Below are 22,204 nucleotides of genomic sequence, written 5' to 3'. Positions count from 1 at the left end.
GCGGGGGTAACCGGCCGGGAAACAAGACTCTGGCTAGGATAAGGGCTGCCTTTGTGTCTGCACAGCACCTAGTACAAGGGGGGCGGGGTTAGTTTGTGACCAGGGCACCCAAGTGCTACCGCAATACACCTAACAGCACTCAAACGTACAGTGCCTCGCACCATGAAGGGCTTGCTCCACAAGCTGGCCTTCTAGCCGCTACCGTAATATGCCTAATAGCAATAAAAACATGCAGTCCCAGCTCAGGCTAAGGGTTCCTAGCCCCCAGCCACAATAGCAATACAAATGTACAGTGCCTGCCACCAAGGGTTCCAATGGGGGTTTCTATTATGGGCTAAAAAATCATCATGTTCTCCAGGCTGGGAAGAGAGCGGGGCTAATGATGAGAGCAGGGACGCCAGACACCTGGCATCTAGCCTCAGCTCTGGGAGGGGAGTGTGGTCTAGTGGCTACAGCAGGTAAAGGTGAGCTGGGTTCTGCCACTGATTTAGTGGTGGGGAATCTGGTTCACACCAGATTAGTTATTTGTGCCTCAGTTTACCCAGCAATAGGGAAGGATAATACCTGTGCATGGGGGAAGTGTCACAAAGCTTAACTAATGTTTCTGACTGGCAAAGTCTGGGCACCCTGAACCAGCAGCAGTGGTTGAGACTGGCCCATTTAGCATCCAAGAATCTCATGCTGCCTTTTGCCCGCAGGAAAGAGCAGGAGAGCGATACCCATGATCATAGTTACTCCTGGGAGGCACCCAGATGCCACACGGTGAGCACCTAGATGCAGCATCCTGCTCCTATTTCATGCTCACAGGAGGTGCAGAGACATGGCCAAGGGCTTGCAGGAAGTCAGTGGCAGAGGAAAGCACAGTATTGAAAAGCTCCTGGCTTCCCAGGCTTTTGTTAGTTACCAGCCCATGCTGCAGCCTGCCAGCTAAACGTGATCGGGTGCTGGGCAAAACAGATGACAGGTAAGGGGGCGATGAAAGCTGGCTGTGAAGTGGGGGAGATTAAGGGGGGAGGGGTTTCTTTCCAGGTAGGGATGATGATGCATGTGTGAGAAAGAGCAGAGACTGTAGAAAGAAAGAGATGAGAGCTGCCCCTCCATGAATGAGGTTGCGTAATACAGCACTGGGGCGGGGGCTGAAATTCTCCCTAGATTGGGGGCGGGGGCGCATGTTCAGCAGCCCCAGTCTGATTCTCAGCCTCATGAGTGTCTGGGGGGTGGGGGTGGGGGATGCACAGCTGTGAGCCCCTCCTGCCCCCCCCCCCAACCAACTGCCAGCCTGCGGCAAGGTCCTCCATCAGCACTGACAGCCTTTATCAAAGCCAGCCTTCTCCTTGCCTGGGGAGGGCTCCGGGTGTGTGGCACTTGCTGGGGAAGCGTTAAAACCGCGAGCGATATGGCTCAGTCACACAGCCCCAGGGAGCCCTTGGCGAAAACCTGCTGTGCAGCTTCAACTAGGCCCCAGCCCGAGGCCTGGCTGCTCCCCATGCACTGGCCAGCACTTAGACATGGTGTGGGGCGGGCAGCTAAGGTCACACAGTGAGTCAGTGGCAGACCCAGGAGTCCTGGCTCCCTGACCCCCATATTAGCCTCCAGACCCCACGTCCTTCTCAGAACCAGCAGCAGAATCATTGTGGGACCGGGGCAAGTCCTGTCCCTGCTCTGAGCCTCAGTTTCCCACTGGACAGTGAGCTCGTCAGAGCAGGGACTGTCCCACACTGGGCCTGGGAAGCACCCAGAACAATGGGGGCTGATCTCAGCTGGGGGTCTGCCCAGCACCAGCACAAGGGGGTCCTGAGCTCAGCCAGGGCCTACAGGCCGTATCTTAGTTCAAATAATTACTAGCAAGTATGTGTCCTCAGGTCCAGTCCCTAAACAAACCTGTGCCTCTCTCTCCCTCTCAGAGACAGGCGGAGAACCCAGGCGTTTCCAACCTGCAGCACTAGCCAGTGGACCACACTCCCCCTCTGGCAACAGGAACAGAAACAGGGAGTCCTGAGTCCCTGACTTCACCATTCCTGCACTAATCATTAGACCAGGCAGCTACATCAGAACATCCCGCATAAGTCTCGTTAGTTCTTCTACTGACAAAGCATTCACAAAGTCCCCAAATTGTGTGACCGACTGGCAAGGGATGGGGTGGGTAATGGCAGCTGGTTAGACAGACATTGCTCACCTAGCAGTGAAATGCAGCCACCTCTGGAGTGCAGTGTGGCAGCTGTTTACACAGGCATTGCTCTGCCAGCACTGAAATGCAGCTGCATGGTACCTGCCAATGCAGTCACTGTGGTGGCTGTGCTCTGGGGCAGAAGCCCACACCAGGGCTTTCCCTGCACACAGGCTGCACTGCACTCACCTCCCTCAGGAGCTGCCAGGGCAGAGGCTGGAGATGCTCACCTGGACCAGGCTGCAAGATACTGGCTCCCCTGCCTCCACCAGGAGCTATAATGTGTAGTGGGGGGGGGGTCTCCCCAACTCAGCTGACCCCTGAAAGTTCAGCCCCACTGCCCTGCAGAGGGATGGAAGGAAGGTCTGCAGCTGCCAGAGGAAACCAGGACAGGTGACCACATGGAGCAGAGGGAATAAAGGGGGGGGGGGCCATCCTTGGGGAAGTGGGGGGGGTTCAACCCCCCCCCCCAGCACTGCACTGCAGCACTGAAGGGAACAGCCCCTGGTCCCCTTCTGCCTGGGCCCTCCTGGGGCAAAGTGACTCTGGGGGAGTGGCAAGTGCAATTTAGCAGTTGGTAACGAGGCACCTGACGGCACCATGTGACCGGTCAGATCACCATGGCCTCCACTTCCCTGACCCATTGGCCCAGCCCAGGAATGGAGCCAGGACACCTGGGTTCTCTTGCCACCTCTGGGAGGGAAGTGAAAACTAGCAGTTAGAGCAGGAGCGGGGGCGGCCGGGGTGGGGGCTTGCAGCCGGGGAGTGCTGAAATTCATGTTATGTGGCTATCTCTGGGACAGGAGTAGGGTCTAGTGGTTAGAGCAAAGGACAGGCAGGCTGGGAGCCAGATCAGGGTTCTGTGCCCAGCTGGGAGGGGTTAGAGCCAGGAGGGGCCTGGCAGTAGAGCATCCAGCATTTCAGTTCCAAGACACGTCAGGAACTTGCAGCTGGGACTCAGAGCGCCTATAATGGGGAAAGAAGAGGGAGAATGGACAGGCAGGGCACATGGGCTCTGTCGCCATCTTTGGTTCACTGGCTGATCGTCCTGTCTCGTGCCTCAGTTTCCCCCATCAGAGGCGGGTTCCCCAGAGGCAATTCCCTTCCTCCCCCATGCACCCAACCGGGTGATGTTTGCTGCCTCCCACCTGTGGACTGAATTCTCTCCACCCCCACCACCCCATACCAAAGCCAGGAGGGCCGGACTTGTGGGAGAAGAGCCTAGGGCACTAAGCCAGGCTGGCCACGGTAGGACTGGCTCTGCCTGACAGGCTCTGTCTTTCCAAAGCGCAAGAAAGAACCTCTTTGAAGCATCTCTGTTCTCCACCTTGCCAGCAAGAGACCAATGGGAAGGGCCCAGTGCTAGGGGGGAGGCGCTGGGGGGCAGGAGGCCCATTTGAATAGCAGCAGTGGGAGCTCGCAGAGGGCCCAATCAATGGAGTGATCCTTCATTTGCTCAGCACAGGGCTGGGAGCCCAGCCTCCGCCTTTCAGTGCCGCGTGTCCCCGCTGGCGATCAGAATGGAACACGCTCCAGGGCACCAGGCTATCGTGTGGAAGGGAGCATAGGAGCACGAGGGGGTGGGGGGGTGCGTGTGTGTGCGTCAGCTTCCCCGATTCTCGGCTCCCGTTGCTGGGGGGGCGGGTGAACGGCCAGACTCGGCCGTTCGGATCTCCAAGTGCCTGGCGGGTGTTTAACCACACAGCCACCCTGCCCGGTTTTCCTGTTTTGTAGGGGAGGGAACTGAGCCATGGAGAAGATGAGGTGGAATCCAAGTGTTCTGGTGTAAATCACCCCCTCCTCCTTCATGCCATTACAGTCCCACTTCCCTCCCAGAGCTGGGAGGGGAACCCAGGAGTCCTGGTTTGTTTGCTGGGGCCACAGTGATGGCTCTGGGCGGCAGAGAATAGCCATGGCACAGCCCAGCCCAGCTCTGGATCTAACCCTTGGCTGCTTGGGCAGGGGAGGGAATGGCCACAGTGCAGGATGCTGGGGGACCCCCCCACCACTCCACTCCCTACCCCAAGGGGCTGGGGGCCAGGTCCTTCCCCCCACCCCAACATGGAATTCCACCACCTCGAGAGCCTTTTATGCTGCCAGGGCAGCTTGAATCCAGGCAGCACATCTAGCACCATGCCAGGAACTGAACCCAGAGCTGAGCCCCTGCCCTGAACCTACAGGGCCTCCTGCCTCCAGGCCTGCCTGTCAGCTTTCCTGCCCACCCTGCCACCCATGAGAGCCAAGTACCGAGCTGAAGCATTGTCAACATGTGTGCGTGTGTGTGTGTTTATCCCTGTATCTGCTACCCCCTGCTGGAGAGGATGGGCCCTGCGTGTGTGTGTGTGTGTGTGTGTGTGTGTGTGCTGCCTCCAGCTGGAGGGGATGGGCCCTGCGTGTGTGTGTTTGCATGCACTGCCCCCAGCTGGCGAGGATGAGCCTTGTTCTGTGTGTGTGTGTGTGCTGCCTCCAGCTGGAGAGGATGGGCCCTGCATGTGTGTGCACGCGCGCGCTGCCCCCCTGCCAAAGGGCTTGGTTCTGCTCTGTGTGTGTGCATTTTTTGAGGGTACTTGAAGTCAATCCCAGAGAGTTCACCAGGGGCATTTTATACAACGGCGGCTCAGTTCACCGGGGCGCTCTGCCCCCTTCCCCTCCCAGTGGCAGCGGATCCCTCCTTTAACACAGTCATCAGTCACAAGGCAACATGTGCAAAGTCCTTGTTTGTTGCCATGATAATTACTGCAAAGGCCATGACACACAACAGCAGCCTAGGAGCTGGGGAGGCAGCCCATAGGTTCTTCTATTGCAGGTGAAACTCAGCGAAGACAAAGCCCCAGCGTTCGCTAAGGCTCTGCGGCAAGACTCTCACCATGTGTGTTGTAGCTCCGTGGGGCTGCAGTGGGGGAATTAGGCCCTGGCTGGCACCCCTAGCAGTTCAAAATTAGGAGACAGGTCCAGTCTTTCCTGTAAGCTGGGTGCCGGAGACATTTAAGTTCCACCCAGCTGATTAGCAGAATGCCCAGAGCTGGGCTTTGTTTCTCCTGGTGGTGCACATTCGCACATGCCTTGGTGCACATAAAAATTTATTCTGCACAGGGCTGGAAAAAATTGCAGATGAATGGAAAAGATTAGAGGGAACATTGGTCAGACTTCTGCACCCGTCCCCCCAAAATCAGAAGAGTGGCTTAGAAGTTAGGAGATTTTTTTAAGCCAAATCGGTGCTGCGTTATGTCAATGTGCCTGCTGGGTGTTTGAGCTTTCCCAGGTCTTGTCTGCCAGGAGATGCAACAGAAACTCGATTATTGGTTTTACCAGAAAGCCAGGACAGGGCAGGAGGACACTGAAAAGAGCCACATAGCAGGTTGCTCTGGCCATGTCCCCCCCACGGACTCTGGGGAGTGGGGAGGAAATAGATACTGTGTAGAAAGCCCCCCGATCTGCTGCCTCTGAGCAAAATCATATCTGGGAAAAAAAATTGGAGACCATTTTTTGAAATTGTTGAAACCCCCCTGACAAGTGTTAGTTTTCCCTACGGAAACTGACTCATCATTTCAAACTTTGCTTTGTTTGGTATATTTTAAAAATGTAAAATCAGAAGGAGACTCTTGGCTTGGCCCCATATGAGAGCAGGGGAGGGGAGGGGAGGGGAGGGGAGGGAGTGTCGTTTCATAACAAAGTTCCAAATTTTGGCTTTTCTTCCTGACCTGGGATGGGAGAAAAAAAAAAGCAGAAATCTCCAAGCTTTCCACAGGATGGACGATCTATTTTCCAACAAGCTGTAGTTCCCATCAGATGCCCAGGTTGATAACATACCCCAAGGAGCCCTCTGCTAGGTGGGGGAACTGGCGACTTGTTCCACACCCTGGATCATAACCCTCTTTCCCTTGCCGGCCTCAATATCTTGGCCTCTCCTGGCTGTGACTTGTAGCACCTGTTAGCACATCAAGTCCCCAGTAAAAGACAATTCAGACCTTAAGTTAGTCCAACTACTCAGCATGGTCCAGCCGTAGACCTCAGAGAATGTTGCAAAGGAGATCAGTGTCACTATCCTCTATTCCACAGAGAGGGAAACTGAGGTACAGGGCAGCTCACAGTCACCAAGACATTCAGGAGGAGCATTCTGCCACCACAGCCACCTGCCACATGGGTAGACCCACACTCCCTTCTCCAAGCGAGGTCCTGGCTCCTAGCCTTCAGCGTTAAGTACCAGCCACTGGAAGAGAACCCAGGAGTCCTGGCCACCAGCCCTGTGATCTAACCACTAGCCCCAGGAAAAGAACCCAGGAGTCCTGGCTACCAGCCCTGTGAGTTAACCGCTAACCCCAGGACTAGAACCAAGGCCTTCAGTTCTGTGCTCTAACCACTAGCCCCAGGAACAGAACCCAAAGTCCAGGGTACCAGCCCTGGATTCTTCTCAGGGTTTCCATTAGACAGTTACCACCTGGCTCTTGCTCACACTGCCTTTAACAAGAGATTTGTCTTTGACCTCAACAGGAGCTGGGCTGCCGGGCATAACCCGTGAGACCCCTTCCCGCCAGGACGCACCAGCCATGGGAGACAGACCCCTTGTTACGCGCCCTACAGCCCCCGGGGTCACGCCGCATTTTAAGAGGCCTCATGGTCCGGCCACCCAACTGGAATGTTTTCCCAGCACGTGCGTCTCCATGACTCATGTCTGTGCACGGCTCCTACCTGCGAGAGCCCGAGGTAAATAGACACCGTCTCGGAGATGTAAAGAAACTTCCCCTCCTGGTTTAGCGCAAACACAAACCCGTCCAGGGACTGGGAAGAGAAGAGAGAGACAGAGAGAGAACACATTTACTATGCTGCTCGCTCGGGCCAGGCGCCGGTGGGCAGAGCCCAGGGGATTTGCTCTCCAGCACCAAGGCTGTCCTGTGCACATGCCAGACCCCAGCGAAGTGAACCAGGCCGATGGGGTCTTGGCCGATGAGTGGGGGTCCTGAGTGCCACCGTAATACTCCCAGGGCTTTCGCTCTAGGAAAAAAGGTGCCAGAACTCAAGTCTGATGATTCCTCCTGGAGGTTGGGGGCTCAGCTTTAATGAAAACCATTCAAAACAACAGTCTGAAAACACCGTTCTGGGTACAAGTATCGGAGAAGGAGCCGAGTTCGTCTGTATCTTCAAAAACAAGACGTCCTGTGGCACCTTATAGACTGACAGATATTTTGGAGCATCAGCTTCCACAGGCAGAGATTGTTTTGGAGGAAAGGGATCCAGTGGAACCGTACAGCTCACCCGGACATGCGAAAACCGCCTAAAATATGTAATGACTATTTTAAGTTAAAGCAGGGGGGAGGCAATGTCGGGGGCGCTGAATCTCTGCCCCAGCACCTCCCGCTGAGATGTTGGGGAATCAGCGCTAGTGACCCCCCGACCCTCTACTCACAGCGTCCCACCACTGTCCCTTCTATTCCTCTCCCTGTCGGACCCACGCTGGTTTCAATCCATGCCCCACCACAGGGCACTCTTGTACTAGTGCCCTGCTCTTCTTCCAGGGGAAGCAGCAACCCCCCTGTCTTGTCATGAGCCTCCAGGGCCCGCTGCAGTCCTCAGTCTAGCCCAGGGGTGGGGAATAGTTTCTGATGAGGGCCCACACCAAGAATTCAGAAAGTGGTCAAGGGCTGCACCCTTCCATGACATTAATGGAGGTGTGGGGTCTGGGATGGGGGTTGGGTGCAGAAGGGAGCTTGGGGGAAGGGACTGGGGTGCAGGAGGGGTGTGGGGTCTGGGACAAGGTTGGGACCAGAAGGGAGCTTGGGGAAAAGGACTGGGGTGCAGGGGTGTGTGGGGTTTGGGTGAAGGACGGGGTTGTGACCCAGGGCAGGAGGAGGTTGTGACTTGGTGCAGTTGACTAGGATGCAGGGGCTGGCTGGGGCCATCGTACAGGAGAGGGGGAAGAGGATTTAGGTTACATGCAATAGAGGGAAAGGAGCAGGGACAGATGGCTGAGGGGAGGGTGGATCTGGGGTGCCAGAGGCAGGTGCCAGCTCAGGGACTTACTTGGGTGACTCCCAACCAGCAGCCCTGCAGGTTTCCCAAGCAGGCTCCCTGGCCATGGCAGAGGCCATGTGCCCTCTGAATAGACATCAGCTGGAGGTGCAAGCTGTGGCTGGAGGTGCCCCACAGTGCTAAACTAATGGAAAAAAGGTGGTGAAAGGCCATTCTGGTGCGTTCCAGCAGGAAAAAACCCTGGATATGCCTAATAGCAATAGGAAGGTCCAGCACTCAGCACAAGGGGGTCTAGTCTTGGGGCTGCAAGGGGGTTACTGTCCTACATCTAATGCTCTACCAAAAGTAGAGCACTTGGCACAATGGGGTCCTGGCCCATGACTGGGGTATCGAAGTGCTGCCATAATACACCTAACAGCAATAAAACATACAGCCCTTGGCCCAACGGGGTTCTGGTCCACAGCTGGGGTCTTAGTGCTACTGTAGTCCACCGAATAGCAAGAAAAAGATACAGAACGTGGTAGAAAGGGGCTCTGGCCCAAGACTGGGGTACTTAGGTGCTACCATAACAGACCTAACAGCAACGAAAAGGTACAGCACTTGGCACAGTGGGAGTCTGGTGGACAACTGGAGTACGTAGGTGCTCCCATAATCCACCTAACCAATAACAATGGTTTGGTGCTTTCAGCGTGCTAGGGGAGGCCCTTGTGCGGCATCTCATAGCCACATGCTCTCGGTGGTCCCAGCAGCTGTGGCCTCCTGCACAGGACCCGCACACATGCTGCCTCCCCAGGTGCAGATCAATTCATTGCCACTGACCTGATCTGTGCTCTCCCCGCTGATTAGGTGGCCCCAGCGTTGTGTTTCCATTGCCCCGGGTTAGATTTAGCCTCCGAATCCATAGCTGCGCAGCCCAGCATCCAGCCCACCGAGCCACCAAAAGCATCTGCTTAAATAAGGCTACATCTGGCCAGATGTGTGTGCATGTGCGTGTGTGGGGGGGGTCCCATTAGACAAACCTCCCCTCCTCCACACCCGCTCAGCAGCATCCCAGGTACTGAGCCCACCGGCTGGTTTCAGGTGTAATGGTGAATAAGGCACGTATGCAGCTGTGCAGGCAGGTCCCAGGACGCAGCACACAACTGCTTTAGCTCCTGATGGTGTTTAAAATGCTAAGCTGTGACCTGGTGGCATGGCCCTGCTCCCCTCTTCCACCCCATCTGCTCCAGGGACTGGGGAATAATGTGCCAGCTTTAACGCCAATGTCCTGGCCAAATTCCAGCTCCATTAATTGTCTCCCAGCTCCTTTAATTCCCCTCTCAGAGGTGTTGCTCTTCTTGGCCTGCCTTAGACTGGCATGCTGCCTGACAGCCAAACAGCCCCATCCCACAAGGGGCTGCCTCAGGGCAAGGGTTCCTGTGTAACAGATGCTGCATCCCACCCCAGAGGCAGCTGCATCTTGGCATTGGGAGTGATTGCCATTATCAATATCTGCCATGCTGCACCCTAGAGATGGCTGCATCTCAGCACTGGATGAAGCGTGTTTCTAGCAACAGTTGCCGTTGCCCCACTCCAGAGGCAGCCCTACCAGGCCACATCCTCTCACGGAAGTAGCTGTGTTAAGATGCACTGCAGGGAGTCACATGCAAGGGGGGAAAAGCCTGGAATATGAGCACTAGATGAGTGAGCCCCAGATAAACAGCTGCTGTGCCCTATTCCAAAGGCAGCTTCGTTCCAGGGCACGAAGAAGTTATTACAATTTCTTAAGGCACTTTGGGAGCCTAAGCCTGGACCCCCCCCACCCCCAAGCTGGACTGATTAGACCAGGGGCCTGCAACCTGCTTCTCTGGAGCTGCACTTGGCTGTTTAAGGACTTCTTTGTGGCTCCCAGCACTATAATTGCAAAGTGGAAAAAAAAAAGCCCTTCCTGATTAAAAGCCCCCAAATGAACCACTCATATCTAAACAGCAAACAATGTGTGATCTCAAAACACTCTACAACTCCCCCCCCCCCAGCACTCTCCAGCGAGGGAGAAGGTTCAGGAGTGAAAGTCAGGCAGACAGGGGTAGAAACACACATAAAGGGTGAGGAAACAGATGACGTGAAAAGTTTGTGAACGTCTTGTAGCAAAGATGCGTCGCATTGCAGTTCTTAAAGCGGGGTGACAAAAAGTGGTTTGTGTTTATTTATTAAGGACCATCTCGTATCCATGTGCAGCGCGGCTCTTGAATTATTGAGGTTTTTACCAGATAGGGAAAAATGGCTCTTCTTGCTGTTTTGATTGCCGACCCCTGGATTAGATGGTATCCTGGTCTGTTGATGGCCCACCCGAGCCAGGATTTCCCTTTCCCTGCTGTGCTCCTTAACTGTGCCTGTAAAGAGCTGAGATACCTCCAAGGGCCAATACCTGCCCGAGTGTAGCTCAATGGAATTTCACCTGCAGGCCCCATGGCTGGCTTAGCCCTGCTGCAGTGGGGCACCGCCCCATTCTACCGAATGGCGCGTTAGCTCTGCTGCCCAATGACCCCCCCACGCACCACACAGCGTTAACCCTTTCAGCTCTGGCCTCCTGCAGGGCAACAGTTACCTGCCAGCAGAGGACTTTTCTCCCCACAGGTGAGGAGGTGCATAGATAGCTAGCATACAGAATACTCTGACGAGTGGCTGAGCCCCAGCCTGGCCACCAGGGGGCACTGCGGAGCCCCGACAGGTTTTCCTCCTCCTCCTCCTACATGCGGTTGTATATTGGATGTCCTATCCCCAGCGGTTGGTGGCCTTGGTTTCCTCATCTAGCGAGCCGAGCGCAAGGTTGGGAACCAGGACTCCAGGGTTCTGTTGCCAGCTCTGGGAAGGGAACTGGTGGCTTGGAACAGGGCAGGCTAGGAGCTAGGATGCAATGTGCAAGGTGCTACCAAATACGCAGCCCGTTTTGGTCAATTACATGGTTGTAAGCTTTTTAAAATGATCATTTTAATGATTTCAGGTATTTACATCTGAAATTTCAAGCTGTTGTAATTATCGGCGTCCTGGCCCAAAAAGGAGGTGGGGTGGGCGGTTTGCAAGGTTATTGTAGGGGAGGTGGGGGTTTTGCTACACTTTTGTGCTACTGCTGGCAACGCTGCTGCCTCCCAGAGCTGGGCAGTCGGAGAGCAGCAGCTGCTGGCCACTTGGCCAGGAATCGAGCTCGGAAGGCGGCGGCGGCAGCAGCAGCATAGAAGTAAGGGCACTGCAGGTATGGTATTACAAATGAGGAGCTGTGGAACAGAGCAGGAAAGGAACCACCTGCCGTTCAAATCAAGAGAAGAAAGTGGGGATGGCTCAGCCACACTCTCAGAAAACCATCACCCAGCATAGCCCGTCAAGTTCTCACGTGGAACCCGCAAGGAAAATGCAGAAGAGGAAGACCTTGGACACCGTGGAGAGGATCTACTGAGACTGAAGGACAACTGGGGTGCTCCTGGAGTCTGCTAGAAGTTTTGTCCCAAGATGGAGTGAAGTGGAGAAGACTTGTAGGTGACCTCTCGGAATACAGGGGTTAGAGTTAAGAAAGTCATTACCACTCGTTTCTGCACAGCTGCTGGCAGGATGGTGCCTTTGGAGCTGGGCACCCGGCCATCATTACAACCACTGCTCTCCAGTTGCCCAGCTCTGAAGGCAGCACAGAAATAAGGCTGCCGCTGCTGCGACCCTCCTAAAATAACCTTGTGATCCCCCTGCAGCTCTCTTTTGAGGCAGGACCCCCCAGTTTGAGAAACGCTGGTCTCCCCCGTGAACTCTCTATGGGATAGAGTCAAGGCCAGATTTCACGGAGGAGACCAGATTTCACAGTCTGCAATGTGTTCTGCATTGGCTGTTAATTTCGTAGGGCCCTTGTAATTTGGGTAAAGTTGGCAGGAAGGGGGTCGGGCATCAGGAATGCTGGGTTGTATTTCCAGCTGTGGGAGGGACTCTCATACAGTTAGTGCTTGTGGCATGGATGAGGTGGGGGAGGGCTGGTGTCAGGACTCCCAGGTTCTAGTTCCGGCTCAGGGAGTGAAATGGGGATTGGTTGATTAGAACAGGGTGGCCTGGGAGTCAGGACACCGAGGCTGTAATCCCAGATGTTGAGAGGGATGTCATAGCAAGCAGGGCTGGCTAGGAGCAGGGTTCCCTGTAAGCTGAGCGCTTGGGTGGTACCCAGAAAAGAGTCAGTTGCCACCCAGCTGATCAGCAGAGCACCCGCAGGGGGCAGCGTGTGTCTCTGGGTGGTGCACACCCACACATGCTTTGGTGCACAGAGCAAAATTTATTCCGCTCCTGGATTTTAAAGAGAGAGAAAACACTAGCCCAGATGTCTGGGTTCAGTTCCAAACTTCGCCACCCATCTTGCAAGCAGGGACAAAGGGGATGAGATCTGCTTCCTTTGCAACTGCTCTTTGAGAGCCACAGCTGCAAATCCATAGCAGGAGCCACAGGCAGTGCCCCGCAGACCGAGGTGAGTGCCGGTCTCTGCTACAGGCGTGCGTGTGGATCCAAGCAGCAGAAACCATTGTGCTGAATATGTTTGTACAAGCACAACTCCCCCCCACACCCCACCACGAACCCGTTAGGGAGAGACATGATAATAATGGGAGATGAATGCCACTGACAGTCACGTTAACGCTGAGCCACGCTAATTACCGCTGCCAGACAAAATTGCTTTTTTATCAAGTGGTTGTGATGAGCCATTCATGGGTCACCGGTAATTAAACACTTGACACTCGTTTGGTGGGGGGTGTTCATGTGATGGGGGGGATTACCCCCCTCCCCGACAGATTATTCCTATGCCATGTTTATTACCGGCCAGGAGGGCAAGGTGTTAAACGCCAAACCTACAAGCCCCTCCTGAAAGCAACAAGGTTTGAAGTAGGATAGACTAGACCCCCGCCTGCCCAGAAAGGGCCCACAGAAGGTGGAAAGAGAGCTTGGCAGTTTGAGCATTGGCCTGCAAAACCCAGGGTTGTGAGCTCAATTCTTGAGGGGGCCATTTAGGGATCTGGGGCAAACAGGCTTTAAAAAAAACTACTAGTGCAGGGGGCTGGGAATCAGCTGCCTCTAAGGTGGGTTCACAGCAGGTTGGAAAATGGCACTTAGCGAGTAGTTTATCTGTGGGTTACAAGCCACCTGGGAAGACAGGGGTGGATTAGGGCTTTGTAGGGCCTTTCTACCTGCAATTCCCCTCACATCTTCCTCCAGATGCTCCTGCCAGGAAAATGGGGTCAGGCTTGGGGGGGGCGCTTGCCTGCCCCAATCCTGATCCCTGGCTAGCTTGCCACATCCCTGTGACTGGACTCCACTCCTGGTAGGAGGGCTGGGTGGGTCCAAAAGGTCAGGGCACAAGGATGTCCATTTTTCCCAGGGCCCCACATTTGGTCTGGGTATCTGGACATGGGCCCTGTTGAGCCAGTGCTAATCCCAGGGTCAGCGATCCCCAGCACAGATGGCACATGAGACAGCAGCTCAGCCCTACCCATTCTCCCCCATGCAGCTGGCAGTTTGCTCCAAGCCTGTGGATTAACCGAAGACCAGCTATTGCCACCAGCCCCCACCTAAATGGTAAAGCTCGGCATCTTCATTTATTAATGAAGCTGTTTTAAGTAGGACTCTTAGTGACTTTAAAAAGTATCAGCAGCCCTCAACCTGTACAAAGAGGTCAAAGGGTCAAATTTCAGCACGCCACCTTGGAAAGGTTGCTGATCCCTGGCTACTCTATCATTCAGATATAGAGATCTACCTATCTCAGAGCTGGAAGGGAACGTCAGAGGTCATTGAGTCCAGTCCCTGCACTCACAGCAGGACCTACCACATTCACTGAGATTTTTTTTTTAAATCTATTTCCTCCCTCCAGGATTGGACTCACAACCCTGGGTTTAAGCAGCCCCATGCTCAAACCACTGAGCTCCCCCTTGTCCTGTGAGTGCAGAAGGGCTTATCGAGTGGGGTTCCCCAGAGATCTGTCCCAGGTCCAGTGCTAGTCAATATCCTCATCAATGATTTCAGAGCAACTCAGAGAGCATGCTTATAAAATTTGTAGACAGCACCAAGCCGGGTGGGGTTACAAGCACTTTGGAGGATAAGGTTAGAATTCAAAATGAGCGTGATCCACGGGAGAAATGAGCTGAAATAAAGAGGATGAACTTCATCAAGGACAAATGCAAAATAGGAAGAGTCAGTTGTACAAATACAAACTGGGCCGTGGCTGCTCAGGAAGTAGAACTGCCAAAAAGGATCTAGGAGTGAGAGTGGATCAGAAATGAAATATGAGTCAACAATGTAACACTGTGTGATGGGGTGGGCTAGGCTCCGGTGCCTCCTACAGCAGGCCGGAGGCCTTTGCACACCCCATCCCAGCGAGAGGAGCAGAAAAGAAGTCCTCCAGGCAGGAGAGAGTGTCTGTCTCTGCAGCAGCCAATCAGGACCCAGCAGGCCCATATAAAAGAAGCTGTTGGGGGTAAGGCCTCCCAGTTCCTCACTAGCCAGAGACCAGCAGCACTATGGACAGCTCTGAGTGTGAGCTGAACCTAGGCCTGGGCAAGACCCGTAAGCCTACCATACAAACTGACAGCACCCTGGACAGGGCTAGTCAGACCCCCAGCCTCAGAACCCACAAGACAACCAGATAGGACCTTACGTGGTACCCTTGGCTGCAGAGGGGCCCTCATGAGCGACTGGACCCCATTACACACTGTTGTGAAAACAAAAGTGAACCTCCTCCTGGGCGGTATGAGCAGCAGAGTCGTAAGCAAAACACGAAACGTAGTTCCACTCTACTCCATGCTGATAGGGCCTCAGCTGGTGGCTTGTGCCAGAAAAGATGTGGAGAAATTGGAGAAAGTCCAGAGAAAGCAACAAAAGTGACTAAGAGTCTAGAAAACGTGACCTCCAAGGACAGATTGAGAACACTGGCTTTGTTGTGTCTGGAGAAGAGAAGACAGAGGAGGAGATGTGTGTCTTCAAGGGCGTTAAAGGCTATTCTGAAGAGGAAGGAGATGAATTGTTCTTCACCACTGAGGCCAGGACAAGAAGCAGTTGGCTCAAATGGAAGGAAGGGAGGTTGAGGTTAGATATTAGGAAGAACTTCCTAACCATCAAACTAGTTAAGGTCTGCAACAAATTGCCCCAAAAGGTTGTGGGATCTCTGTTATGGAGGTTTCATAAGAACAGGTTGCACAAACACCTATTGGAGATGGTTTAGAATTGGGAATGTTTAGTCCTGTCTCCGCACAGGGACTGGACTAAAATATCTATTGAGGTCCCTTCCAGTGCTTCCTGTCTAATGATTTCTGAGAGTCCTGGGTTCTCGCCCCCTCTGGGAAGGGAGTGAGGACTAGTGGTTAGAGCGGGGGGGGGCGGTGCTTTGCTCAAAGTCAGGACTCCTGGGTTCTGTTCTAGTCTAGGAAGAGTAGCGCAGTGGGAGGAGGGTTGGAAGAGGGGCGATGGAAGGGAGAGAACCTACTCCAGGGTGGCCAACCAGTTAAAGACAAAGAGCGAAAATAGCTGTGAATAGAGTGTAAAGAGCCACATGTTTTATAGGTACATTATCTATAGATACATTAAAATAAATATATAATATGTGGCTCAGTGCCCTCCCCCGTCTCTCAGAGCCAGGCACCCAGCCCCCCCACTGTACCCCAATTCCCCACCCCAACCCCAAAGCCAGGGACCCCCAGCCCCCTGCTCCAATGCAATCCCCCTCCCCTCCCCTAGAGACAGGCCCTCTCAGGCCCACCTCAATTTGTTGCCCTGAGTGGGTGGGGCTTGGTTTGTGGGTGGGGCTTGTGAGAAAGACATGCCTCCTCCCTACCACTTTGATTCCACATTGCTCATCCTAAGGAACGGGGTTGAGAACTCTTTATCCCTCTCATTGGTGAGCTCCCACAGGTAACAAATACACTGGGACCACTATGGGCTGGTGGATATGGCACTGGGCTGTGGTGGGAGGGGAGACTGGCATCTTTTCTCTCTCTTGGTGGTCACTTGATAATGAGCAGGATGTCTTCATGTCACCCTCCTATTGGTGAGTCCACTGATGGCTGATCAGCCCGATAGTGGAGCCGCAGGTCTTACCACAGAGGAGGCAGGTGTTGGTAGCCGATGGAGGGGTGCAGGGCAGATTTTGCTGCTCTTTCTTCTTCTCCACCTCTTCTCATCTGCACTGCGGCGGGACCTCTCAGATTTTGGCACCCCCTCATGGACTACCGTTCTCCACTGCGGATGGTCCTGGGCAAGGTTCTCCCAGGGGTGGACAATGATGTGCAATTTTTCACCGGGGCCTTCAGCACGTCCTTGTATCACTTCCTCTGGCCACCAATGCTCCTCCATCCTTCCTCCAACCTGGGAAACAGAATCTGTTTTGGGAGGTGCTGATCAGACACCCACACCAGATGAAGGTGGTGGTGAATGATAATGGCTTCAATGCTGGTCATGTTGGACTCTTCCAGGATGCTAGTTGTTGTGCGCCTGTCTGCCCAAGAGATGTTTAGGATTCTCTTGAGTCAGCATGGATGATATGGTTCAAACGACGCTTGTATGTTGTCCAGGTTTCACATGGATAATGTAACGTTGGAATAACTGCTGTGCTTTTCCTTGGCATCGATGTCCCGGTTCTCGAAGACCCTTCTTGAAGACCCTTTGTCTCAGGCGGGTGAAAGCACGGCTTGCACAGCTCAGACGATGCTGGATTTCTGTGTCAATGTCAACTTTAGCAAGAAAACGATGTGCAAGTTATGGGAAATGCTCCGCCTTTCCCAGCAGCTCTCCTTTGAGAGTGGGAAGCTGGGCACCTTTCTTAGCACCGCCACTGGCCCAGTAGATAGGCTTGTCTTTGTCCAGCTCTGTGCCTCAGTTTCCCCCAGTGTAAGTGGGGCTACTGCCTGCTTGGTGAAGCTTTGAGAGCCACTGATTTAAAAAAAAACCACCTCTATATAAGAGCTAGACACTCTATTCCCTCCGAGCTCTGGGGATACCACCCAGGAGCCCTGACTCCAAACCCCTCCTGCTCTAACCACTAGACTGTGTTGCTCCCCTATCACTCTCTATAAGGTATTATGATGAGTTATTCTTTCTTGCTCTTTAAAGGCTTAAATGAGAGTCACGCACCCCACAGAGGGGGAGTCACTAGCAGCTCTCCAGGGGTCATGCACATTCTCTTCCCTTTCAGAAGAGGGAGACAAAACTTCCTAAAATGCCTGGCAGGGATGACTGGCTCCATGACCCAGGTCCCTTCCCATCTCTTGTGCCAGCCCCTGTGTCCTCTCCCACTCTCAGCTGCCCAGAGATGGTTGGATCTTGCAGTCAGTTGCTTGTGGAACACTGGAGGGGGCAAGGTTTGAAGCAGCTTGGGAACCAAGGGGTTAAATTAAAGGGGCTGGAGGAATTAGTATGACCGTGGAACCAGGCTGTTCCACAGAGGTCTGGGGTCCTCTCCAGTAGTCCCCCCACCCCCGCTCCCCGATCTCCAGCCTCACACATGACCACCTGACTCCCAGCAAAGCAGCTGCCAAGCTGCCCTGCCTCCCTGCTCCCTACATTCCCCCTCCACAGCCCATAATGCAATTGCTTGGAATGAAGCTGCATTATCCCGGGGTGTGAGGACAGGGTGCCAGGAAAGCAGCAGGTGTTTTGGCCGTGCTGGGGGCTGCTGGGAAGGAAATGCAGTTTGCAAGGGCCTGGCTGAGCAGCCCAATCGCATTATGTCCTTGTCCCTTGGCGCAGCGCCGGCTCACAGGCTGGTAACTCGATCATACGGCTGCTGCCCCCCCCCAGCCCTGGGTGCATGACATCTGTCCTGTGTCCCTAGCAGAACACTTTCCAGGAGGGTGGGGGGATTATGGATGGCAGAGCTGGACGGAGCAACAGAAGTGGATTTTATTCTGTGTGCTCTATGGGGCCGGGGGCAGGGTTGTGCTGGGAGCCAGGATTCCTGGGTTCTGTTCCCAGGTCTGGGGAAATGCAGCCTAGTGGCTGGCAGAGCAGGAATCCTGGTTTCTATACCTAGCTCTGGAGAAGTGCAGCCGAGGGGTAGGGTGAGGGAGTCTGGACTCCTGGGTTCTAGTCTTGGTTTTGCCACTGGCATGCTGAGAAAAACACTGGTGAGGGCTAGCCCCAGTGACCAAGCTAGCTTCCCCGTGTCCTTTACCAACTGGCAGAAGAACCAAAGCTGAGCAGGACGGCAGAAGAGAGGGTCCCAAAAAGGAATTCCCACAGGCACAGAAAGGCTGATGGAAAAGCATGCTGGAAAGCTGATCTCAAGCTAAAAGACTAGGGGAACAGGGCTAGACCCAGGCAACGAGGGGAGCAAAGTGGTCTCTGGACAGATGCTAGGGGCAGGTGGACACTCCAGAGAGGGAGCTGAGCTAGTGAGTCTAATCACAGAACACCAGAACTGGAAGGGACCTCAAGAGGGCACCAAGTCCAGTTCCCTGCCTTCATGGCAGGACCAGGTCCCATCTACATCATCACAGACCAGCGTTTGTCTAACCTGCTCTTAAATATCTCCAGTGACGGAGATAAACTTCCCAGGTAATTTATTCCAGCGCTTAACCACCTTGGCAGTTAGGAGGTTAGTTTCCAAACTATCCCCCCAGCTTGCTGCAGTTGAAGCCCATTACTTCTTGTCCTAGCCTCAGAGGCCAAAGAGAACAATTTTTCTCCCTCTTCTTTGTAATACTCTATTAGGTACTTGAAGGGACCCTCTCCCCAATTTCAAAGCCAAGACCCAAACTTCATTGCTGCCTTTTGCACCATGTTCAGAACAGCCCCATTTTAATGGCTCCTCGTCCACAGCCTGTGATCTCCCAGAATTCGCCCCCTCCCAAAACACCCCCATGGCCTTTGAATGTGCACTGAGCACCACATTTAAAATGTTATGTAGCATAGGGATGTGCAGGATCAGGATCCTCGAAGGGCCCTGTCCCTCAGGGATGTTTCAGGAAGTTGGTTGTGGCATATAAGCCCTGTGGCCCTGTGGCTGGGTGGCCTAGTGGCTAGATCACAGTGTACGGGAAGAAACAGGGAGGCGCTGGCCCCTGTGTTCCTGGCTTGGGAAACCTGAACCGCTCCTTAGCTAGTGCATATGTTTGGGGTGTGACCCCAAGAGTCCAGATTCCCCTTTGTTAGGGTCTCTCAGTGGGTCCCCCCTTTCCCCAGAGGAGTAGGGTTGGGGCTTACTTGGTCCCATAGCTGCTGAGCAGACAGGCTGCCGCTCTGGTCTTGAGACCCCTGAACCTCCTCCTGACCCAACCTGAGCCAGGCGCCGTCCTTTTCATCCCCCTGCAGCCCTGCCATTGGTGGCAGGCAGAGTGGGCGGAGCTAGCTGAGCCCAGAGCTTTGCGTTAACCCCTGGGACGCCAGCCCCCCCCCCCCCCCCCCCGCCATGCTTCCATGCCTTCCTCTGGGGTGACACACGGCTGTTGTCTGACAGCGGCACAGCAAAATGCCGCCACAATTTTAGGCTAGAAAGCATCCCACTTTTGTTCGAAACTGCAAGGGGATTTAAAGAGAAAAAGTGCGATTACCCGAGACGGAATGGGAGTCGAGACCCTGGAGCCAATACCCCTAATCCCGAGCAACAGGCAACAGGGATCGCTGAGAACACTGCAGGAGACCAGGCCTTCACTTTTGCATCTAAAGCATCAGCACAGCACCTGCTAACAGCTGATGGGGTCAGCACGAACACAGTGGGGGGGAGCACCCCCTAGTGGGCCAGCGCTAACTCAGTGGGGGGAGAGCACCCCCTAGTGGGCCAGCGCTAACTCGGTGGGGGGAGAGCGCCCCCTAGTGGGCCAGCGCTAACTCAGAGGGGCAAGCGCTCTCTACCCTACTCTCTGCAACACAGCACCCCCTAGTGGGCCAGTACGAACTCAGGGGGGAGGCACAGGGCCAATCAGAGGGGGCCCAAGAGCGCAACTCAGACAGACCCCTTCTCCACCCCCTCACCTCCCCCCGGCCATTTGTCCTCAAGCTCAAATGGGGCCTCAGATTTAGACCCTTATTAATTTTCGTGATTTGTTTTTATGGGCATCCCTCGCTATGGAGGGCCTGTGCACAGGAAAAGGCTAGGGACGTATTCGTTAAACGAAAAAAAATACTCAGATTACATCTCACTCCTTTTTCGGTGCCTCATGGACTTTCCACGGGTTGTCACTTTTTGTTTCTATTGTAGCTAGGGGCCTCAAACGCTGGACTTGGCCTGGGCCTCTCTGGACCCCTGAGGATGCCTGGGTTGGGGGAATTGCTAACACAGTGCCCCCTTCCGCCTCATTGTCAGCTGGCAGGATAGCACCATCTCTCCTTGTGCAGTACTTCAGGGTTGTCTGATTTGTCTCTAACCCGAGTGCTGGGCTCGCTCGGCTTTTGAGCTGGCCAGTGGGGATGGAGAGGCCGTTGTGCCCCAAGCCAACACCCCTGGAGGGAATGAGGTCCCACTGGCTTCACTGGAGCAGCTGGAGCTGATTCTGTATTACATCCAGCGTCCATGGAGGGTGCATCAGGGCGCATGGCTGTGCTGTGGCAAATCATTGTGCCCCAGGGCCCCTCCGGGACAGTGGATCTCTCACCAGCCAAGAGGGTGAAGAAACTGGAAGGGAAAAGCATGGCGGGGAGGGAGAGGGGATGTGCGCCGTCTGCTTCCCCTGATGGTCAGTCTTTGATGAGCCCCTAGCCCGGAGGTCAGCAACCTTTCCGAGGTGGAGGGCCGAAATTTGACCTTTTGACCTGTGCTGGTGATACTTTGTAAAGTCACTAAGAGCCCTATTTACAACAGCGTCGTTAATTAATAAATGCAGGTGCTGAGCTTTACCATGTCGGGGGCGGGGGTTGGTAGCATGAGCTGGTCTTTTGCTAACCCGCAGGCGGCCTGGCTTTGAGCAAGCTCCTGGCTGCAGGGGGGAGGAGGGGTGGGGCTGAGCTCACGTGCTGCTCTTGGCACCTGTGCCGGGGGTTGCTGACCTCTGTCCTAGAGCCTCCCCCTCCTGTATCACCCTAACCCGCCCCCTCTGGCCTTGGGGTTTGGTCCATTTCTGATAGACACAGACCAGTCCCCACTGCCCCACAGCCGCCATTCACCAGGCAATGCACAATTCTCCTCTCCCCCTAGGTCGGCCTCGGCCTCGGCAGCCCCTTCAACCAGCAAGTGGAGCCTGCAGGGCTGTTAACCCTTCCCTGGGGAGCCAGGACTCACCTGCAAAATGTGTCCTCCCAGGTGCTGTTCAAAGAGCTTGGTTAGCAGAGCTGCCACGTTCCTCCTGCTGGGACCTGCAGAGAGGAATGCGAGCGGTCAGAGACGGCCCCCTGCTGCGTGGCACCTGCGTCCCCCCGGCCCCAGCTGCGGCGGGATACCCTGGCATTATGAATGTGATTGTGAAGGGTAAGGCCACGCTAGTTCGAAGGCCTTCTGCTCCCTCCTCTTCTCTGAGTCACTCTCCCTTCCCCATGCCTCAGTTTCCCAGTAAAAATGGGGATAGCGAATACATCCCTAGTGCTTCGGAAACACAGGGTGTTAGCAAGCCAGTGACAGTACTTTGCCTGTCTCCATCAGCTGCAACCAGAGCGTTATGTGAGCTGATCGATCTAGGCCTGACGTGCGGGGGGGGAAGGCAGGTAAAACTCCCATGTGACCAATGGAGGCAACCAAGTCACAGAGGTGACTGAAGGCACTGAGGGTGGAAAAAGCAACAGAAGCCAAGAGCTCTCACACCCAGTCCCCTGCTTTAACCACTAAGCCACATGCCCCCCTCCTCCCAGGGCTGGGCATAAACCCAAGGAGCTGACCACCAGCAGCCTCCAACCATTAGATCCCACGACCTTCTAGAGCTGTGGCTGGAATCCTGACGCCTTCCCCCCATGAGCCACCGAATGGGAATTATCCAAACCCTCCCTGGCCAGGCATGATACCCCCACAGTCCATAGCTTCTGCTGCCGGCCGCTTCTGATGCCGTACTGCATTAGCCTGGATCTGCGGTGCGGGCGTGGCACAGGACTGGCATTGGAGAGCAGCCAGAGCCTAGAGTGTGACAGCTCAGGTAGGTCACAGCAGTTGTGGTGCCGATCAAT

The 22,204-nt window shown here is 54.7% G+C and overlaps 1 protein-coding gene across 1 annotated transcript in view; it reads right to left on the bottom strand.

Moving 5' to 3' along the window:
• The window catches only part of NPAS1 (neuronal PAS domain protein 1), a 98,047-nt gene that overhangs the window by 24,569 nt on the left and 51,274 nt on the right, over positions 1–22,204 (bottom strand). The window contains exons 4-5 of the mRNA XM_075016299.1: positions 21,333–21,406; positions 6,857–6,946 (exon numbers count right to left, since the gene is read on the bottom strand). Coding sequence (XP_074872400.1) covers positions 6,857–6,946; positions 21,333–21,406 — 164 coding nt within the window. The remainder of the gene's footprint in view (positions 1–6,856; positions 6,947–21,332; positions 21,407–22,204) is intronic.

This window comes from Carettochelys insculpta, chromosome 22 (assembly GCF_033958435.1).
Source record: "Carettochelys insculpta isolate YL-2023 chromosome 22, ASM3395843v1, whole genome shotgun sequence".
Classification (NCBI taxonomy): domain Eukaryota; kingdom Metazoa; phylum Chordata; order Testudines; family Carettochelyidae; genus Carettochelys; species Carettochelys insculpta.
This window is presented reverse-complemented; position numbering and strand designations above follow the sequence as displayed.